The sequence below is a fragment of the Penaeus chinensis genome, chromosome 33, assembly GCF_019202785.1.
Source record: "Penaeus chinensis breed Huanghai No. 1 chromosome 33, ASM1920278v2, whole genome shotgun sequence".
In the NCBI taxonomy this organism is placed as follows: Eukaryota; Metazoa; Arthropoda; class Malacostraca; order Decapoda; family Penaeidae; genus Penaeus; species Penaeus chinensis.
In genome coordinates this window covers 12109215-12116714 of record NC_061851.1, presented here as the reverse complement: position 1 = coordinate 12116714, position 7500 = coordinate 12109215, and the positions used below count along the sequence as shown (strand labels likewise).

Sequence of the window (7500 nt, the reverse complement as noted above, 5' to 3'; positions counted from 1 at the left end):
AAGAGAGAGAGAGAGAGAGAGAGAGAGAGAGAGAGAGAGAGAGAGAGAGAGAGAGAGAGAGAGAGAGAGAGAGACACACACACACACACACACACACACACACACACACACACACACACACACACACACACACACACACACACACACACTCACACACACACACATATATATATATATATACAGAGAGAGAGAGAGAGAGAGAGAGAGAGAGAGAGAGAGAGAGAGAGAGAGAGAGAGAGAGAGAGAGAGAGAGAGAGAGAGAGAGAGACATATTGGAAAAAAAAATTATACAAAGGAAACACATTTTGAAAAAAATAAATAAAATCAAATGGCTACAGAATTCAACTTAAAAAGTGAACACTACATACCGATAAAAATAAATATCCCCCCAAAAAGAAACAATCGATTTAGGTGCTCTTCCCCACCCCCTCAAGAGAGAGAGAGAGAGAGAAAAAAAGAAAAAAGAAATGGAGCCTCACCTTGACCATTACTGGGTATTGGAGGCATTCTGTTTCTCGATTTGTGGCTACAAGACTCACTTCCCTAAAGTTGCTCTTGTTGTCGACGAAGAAAGCTCGAGGAGAGGGGAAGGCCGTGTCAAGTGTGATATTTCCCTTAATACCTGAAGGGAGCATACCATTTCATAAGAGGGTTAATGGTGTGTATACATGTATACAATTGTAAGCAGGGAACTCCAGTATATATATATATATATATATATATATATATATATATATATATATATATATATATATAGCTGTTATTTTAGATAGAAAGCTACTTGTAATTAAGAGATTCCATATACTTTACATATACATATATTAGTTTAGTCTATAAGTCCACTTCTACTGCAAGAAGGATAAATGTACTTACTGACATAACGTGGGACTTTGTAACCCCGGTACCCCAAACAGGCAGACAGCTGGAAAAGGGTGTCATTGAGGCCAATATTGGGTGGTTCTGAAGTGAGACTGCCTGTAATGTAGGCTACAGGTCGACTTCTTAGCACCACTGCATGGCCTGACACGAAGCTGCCAATTGCTAGATCTGTGAGTGATAAGAGAATGGTACATTGAAGCATCTAAATGTTTGATATTGCTCTTAGAATTCTGATGTCTAATTATCCACTCTCAAATTCTGTAATTCACCTGTTTCCCCCGATTTATAACATGCCTCGTTTTCTATGAGCTGGGTTAAGTAAAAATTATGCATTTAAATAAGATATGTAGCATGATTAGTCAAAGGGTGACTTCAAATTATCCTGAAATACACATAATCAATTACCCTAATTTACGCATACATAATAAGAAAATACATAGCTATGTTGAACTAAAGTAAATGTAGCTTACGTTTAGCTCAACATATGAAGAAAATACACAAGTCTTATATAGGTTAACATGGTCCCACCCGCCTTTTACCCACCTGGATAACCATTCTTGTCGAAGTCGATGCCTCTGGAGAGACCCATTCCAAAGCCCTTCATATTCTGGGGGAAGTTTTGAGGCTGCAGTTTCTGGGAGTATGCTTGTCTCAAGCCAGAAGCGGACCCGAGGTAAATGTACACAGCGCCATCGCCTTCCCAAGGAGCACCTATCGCCACGTCTGGGTGAGGCGTGAAATAGAGTTAAGATAGAAGATGTTTGAGGGGGGAAAAGGTAATCACGTCAATGTTGAACAATACATTTTGGTCAGATCATTATCGTGGGTTTCTATAGAGAGTGCAACACAAAAAAGTGAGAAAATCTTGACCAGTACTGATAAAAATAATCGGAAGTTTTAAATAGGTTCACAAACGGAAATAGCTTAAAACACGTTTTACATACGGATATAATGAATCGTTATTTTACAAACGGATCTAGTGTTGTAATTTTACACACCGATAAAGTTTGAGGCCGTACAACTTCCTCTACATTAAACAAGATGGACACAATGCTTAACAAAATGCTTGACACATAGCAAAGTGGAACACCATACTTCATGTTCTTTGATCTTACTTTCATACCAGTCATACACTTTATAAAATGGAACACTAATGCTTATGTTCTCTGATCTTACCTTCATACCCGTCTGCGTTGAGGTCCCCGATGCGCGCCAGACTCGTGCCGAACCTGGCGAAGCTCGTGGTGGACCCGTGGTATCGGTAGTCGGAACTTACCAACTGCTGGTCCTGTTACAGAGATAAGTTTTAGTTTTTTTTTAGTATTTAGTGTTAAAGTAGAGATGGTTCTTCAAGATACTATATTAAAGAAATAAGAAACTTTCATCGGTTTGACTCTTTTAGATTTAGAGTTTTTATAGAAAACGGGAGAAATCATAAAAATACTTTAACATTTTACGGTTAACTGTTAAATAACCCCCTTTCACACAGCAAACAATATTTTTATTCTTATTTTGGAAAGTTGTAGTTAATCAGCATGGTAATCCGATGAATATATATCCTAAAATAATTTTGATGAGGCATTAGCCATCACAATCACGGAAACTTCAGGGACCTCCGTGGATCAAGCGGGGAAACCACACACAAATTCACCAGCCTTATCGTCCACCCTCTCTTATTTCTCACTAACCTGTGACGAGAGGAACACTTGTATTCTTCCTGCATCCGGCTTGTCCTTCAGGGAGTGCATGGGCGCCCCGACAATCAGGTCGCTGAGGCCGTCTCCGTTCACGTCAGCAGCGACAAGGGAAGCACCGAAGTTTTCCCCGAGTTGTTTTCCTTTCCACTCGGCCAGGACGGTGAGGGGCTGAGACTGCCAGTCGGGGAACGAGAAGACGATCACCTGCGGAATTAATAGTCTTTAGGATTCTATAAACTGTTTGTATTTATTTATGTGTCATTATATATATTATTGTGATCATTGTTTTTTTTTTTTTTGAAGGGGGGACTCATCCAAATCATACCGTAAGTGTTAGATAAAATGATTTAGAACAAATCTGCAAAAATATCGAATTTAACAGCATCATTTTCTCAGAAAATGTAAACAAGTAAGAATGCAAACTATCTCTTCCCGAAGAGCCCCACCTTGTATTAATGAGGGTATGTACGTCCAAAGTGTTCTCAGACCAACTGCCCGAAAATACATATCTTATGTGTTTTGTTAGTTTAAACTTTCGTCTGTAATATAAACATCTATATCCACACGTTAATACATTCTGTATAATGATTTGAGCGCAACAACGTGAGAATATTTAGAGTTCATTAAAACATTAAATAAACGCATTTTCAGGCAGTTAGTCTGAGTTACACCTTCAAACCCTCAACATATCTCACCTACACAAAATTGTTTTCTTCTTTAAAAAAAAAAAAAAAAAAAAAAAAAAGTGAAAATAGAAAAAAAAAAATCCTTCCTTGGACTGACCTTCCCGTGCGACCCGGCCCCTCGAGGAGCACCGCCCACATACAGGAGCTCGTCCTTTGACCTGAACCGCCCCGAAGTCACAGAATACCCCATGAGATCGAAGTCCTCCATGGCAGAGGTGTAGTACGGGTTGGGTACGAATTCCCTCGAGAACATCTGGTATTCTGGTATTTTCCTTCTGGTCTGTCGTCTGCGCCTTGCTATGCCTCCTACGTGTTGGATGTACGTGTCCTTGAAGCGGATGATGGTTCCTGAAGGAGGGGCGAAGGTGGAAGGAGATTTAGTGGTGGTATTTTGGTAACTATTTGTTTGGTATTGACTCTGTGGTATTTTGTATACGGTTGTGTAGTAATAACCATTATAGGTTGACCGATGATGAAGATGAAGGAGTTAATTCTAAGGAAAATAAGCAGACAATAATGATAATACATATGATTGTCACTATTATCGTCGTCGTCACCATCATCATAATAATAATGATAATGATGCTGTTGATGCTAATGGCTATAACAGTAACACCAATAATGATGGTGATAATATCAATAATAATATTGATAATAATAATAATAATAATAATAAAAATAATAATAATGATAATAAGTTATGTTAATGATGATGACGATGATAACAGTAATAATGATAATGATGATAAATAGGATGACATTAGTAATGACAGCAACGATAATGGTAATAATAATGCAAAATAATAATAATAATAATGATAATAAAATAATGATGATGATGATGATGATAATAATAATAATAACAATGATAATAACTATGATAATAATAATAGCATTAGTAATAACAACAATAGTAATAATTCTCGTAATGGTAGTAATAATGATAATAACAATAATAAGAATAATAATAATAATAATAACAATAACAACAACAATAATAATAATAACAATAATAATAATAATAATAATAATAATAATAATAATAATAATAATAATAATAATAATAATAACTAGTAATAATAATTATTATAATAATAGTAGTAATAATAAATATAATAAACATAATAAAATATAGAAATAAAATAATAACAATAAAAACATAACAATAACAATGATAATAACAAAATGAAAAGTAATGATAATAAGGATAATTAAAAAAAAAAAAAAAAACTATAACGGTAACAAAACAAAGACCGTTAGAGTACACTGAGAATGGACAAAGTACAATCTTAAAACCGTGTAAATCCCAAATGCTCGATAATAGAGGTACATTCAAAAAAAGACTTCGCCATTCAAATGCATTCAACTCAAGTTACGAACACGCAAAAAAAAAAAAAAAAAAAAAAAAAAAAGGAAGAAAGAAAGAAAAAAGCCAAAGAACAAGTGCTATTCACTCCTAAAAGGATTTAGAACCCTTTTACCCTTCCCAAAGCTCAACTGTAGATCTGTCAGTGTATGCTATAAACGCCATGACTGTGCAAACGGGCCGTGGCAACATGACAGCGGCTGTATAGGCAACGCCACTCACACAGACTGTCGCTGGTGATAATCCTTTGGCATGTCAACAAGCCCATGAACTCCCTTTTTACAGTCTGTTTTTCTTATTCTATTGGTTGTATTTTCCTTTCTAACTACCGTTTACAAGCTCAGTGTCTACCTTGTAGTGCTCTTCGGGGGATTCCCAGGGCTGGAGCTGTCAAATAGTGGATTAAAAAGAGCGTTATGATAGTAGTTTCGTATTGGATTTAAATCGAATGTGTTTAACCGTCTCGCATTTGCAAGTCACACCCAACGCGCCACTGTGTTGAGGAGCTGTGCAGTGGCGCCGTGGATATTCTTAATTGTGTGTGTAAATTTTGCCTCATCAGCTTCAATTTTGTTAATAATAGTAACTAGTCTTGTGATCTTTGAATATTCCGACATGCTGGAGACATAACCATTATCCTCGGTGAATATCACATTTCACATAATTACTTAATTTGAAATTTCCTACGAGGCGAAATGAATTCTATATAATTTAAACTCCCAAATTACAAATGTAAACTATTACAGCTTCAATTGGAAAATATAAGTCAAGTACTCTGCAAAACACACACGCGTATGCTTCCATGATTTTACTCGGGCGGAATCGATAACACGTATCACATATCGAGTAACAATGCGAGTTAATTGCCGAGTCAGCACCACGACAGTCAGACAGAATAGCAAACGCTGAAGCATCTCTCAGCCTCGCCAGGTGGGCTAAAGGTCAGCTGAGAGAGCCATTGTTACCAGATCGTCGGCAGCTGTGCAGGCCCCTCCCCTCCTTCCAACCGGTGGCGTGATGCATTATGCTTTAAGTAACTATATATGTCATGTACAGGCACACCTTTCCTATCATATCTGACATTTTTAAAGCGGTCTGCTGGTAATCATTTTACTTCACATCTCTCATTAATTGTGCGGAAGGGATGGGAAGGAGGAAATGGAGAGATGATAGCCTTAAATGCTAAAGCCGGAACAGATGACGAGCGGGACAAACTCGTTCTGGAGTGAATTGCATGGACGCGAATAGCCGTTGCAAATCCGGACGGTCTCGCATTTATCGATCGTTTGAATTAAAAAGAAACAAAGCACACGAACGGAATTTTAGCAGCGACGCGCCGACGTGAAACGTATATATCAACACCGCCCTTCATTAGAGCTCACCGCGTACGCTACCTAAATATAAATGTGACCCTTATGTGTCCTTTATCGTTGATTACGCCTTTTTATTAGCGTAGGCGTAAATCAACGAGATGATTCGACGAGGGATAACAGATTCTATTGATCAATACAGGCTGATTACCAGGGATCCGAGGGCACGGTGTTGTCTTCGCTAGCAAGTAGTGTTTACAAGCGATTGGTTCAAAGCATAAAAAGTTCAACGTTACTTTTTTCACTCTACTAACTCCTTAAGAAAACTAAGTAGAAGAAAGAGTGGTTTGAGAGAGAGAGAGAGAAAAGAGAGAGAGAGGGAGAGAGAGAGAGAGAGAGAGAGAGAGAGAGAGAGAGAGAGAGAGAGAGAGAGAGAGAGAGAGAGAGAGAGAGAGAGAGAGAGAGAGAGAGACGGGGGGAGGGGAGGGAGAGTACCATCGCACTTTCGACGTGGTGACGCAATGCATTAGGCGTGTGAACATAAGTAACAGCCAGTTGTCGCTGAATCTACGGTAATATTAAATATCTATATTTAGACATTTTCGCACCAATAAAAAAAAAAAAAAAAGATACAGTGAATACAACAGTGTACAAAAAAATAATAACACTAAGAATATCTTACAGTATATTCAACACTTGCATATTTAAGCAGAAAAAATACAACAACAGCGAGGAAGATATCTGTGAGAGAAGCAGCTGTGACAACAACGGCAAAAAACGAATTGGTCGTAATTCGCGAATAAATTATAAATGAAGGTAACAGCGAGAGGTCCCCGTTTCCCACCACTGAGTCGAACAGATTGTGTCTGATCGTATGTTACACCATATCTGAAATATTGCTGCCCATGATATTTTATCACGAAACTAAAAAATCTCCCACACTACACAGACGATATCAGTGGCATTCGTGACGTTATAAGGATTCCAGAACACAGCCTGTACATTTTGTGTGAGATTGTTTACTTTCGAAAATGGATGAGGCATTCGAACCACGGAGGCTCGTCAAGTGTCAAAACAATATATCCTGCTTGGAAGAAAATGATGGAGAGGAAGAGAGAGAACGAGAGAAAATAAGGAAGAAAGAAACAGCCATGATGTAAGCAGCAATTCAGTAGCAGGATGTTGGTTGGTGGGCATTATTCTCCCGTATCCTTGTAGCATTCCGCAACATTTGCTGGTTTTACGACACTTTCGTCTTTATCCAGTGATCAAAGGTATTTTTTATATGGCTCCAAGATCAATGAATGATTTGATGAGAACTAAACAGATGCGTTGGAAGCGAATAGATTTGTATGGAATGCAATGAACTAGAGTCCCGCGAGATTTTGGAACAGGATTTCGCCCCTACCATATACCCAAAACCTCAGACGCAGAAAAAATAGAATAAATCATAAAATCAAATCAAAGGAAGACGCAGAATAAAAAAGATAAACAATATACACAAACAAAATCAATAAAATAAGAAGTACATAACCCTGCCTATAAATGACTAAAAAGACAGT

At 37.7% G+C, this 7500-nt stretch overlaps 1 protein-coding gene across 2 annotated transcripts in view; it reads right to left on the bottom strand.

Annotated features, from left to right (window-relative positions):
- The window catches only part of LOC125043181 (integrin alpha-PS3-like), a 37405-nt gene that overhangs the window by 10016 nt on the left and 19889 nt on the right, over nucleotides 1-7500 (bottom strand). For both annotated transcript variants that reach the window (XM_047639174.1, XM_047639173.1), the window contains exons 7-12: nucleotides 3360-3610; nucleotides 2568-2780; nucleotides 2056-2167; nucleotides 1423-1602; nucleotides 874-1047; nucleotides 480-622 (exon numbers count right to left, since the gene is read on the bottom strand). In XM_047639174.1, coding sequence (XP_047495130.1) covers nucleotides 480-622; nucleotides 874-1047; nucleotides 1423-1602; nucleotides 2056-2167; nucleotides 2568-2780; nucleotides 3360-3610 — 1073 coding nt within the window. The remainder of the gene's footprint in view (nucleotides 1-479; nucleotides 623-873; nucleotides 1048-1422; nucleotides 1603-2055; nucleotides 2168-2567; nucleotides 2781-3359; nucleotides 3611-7500) is intronic.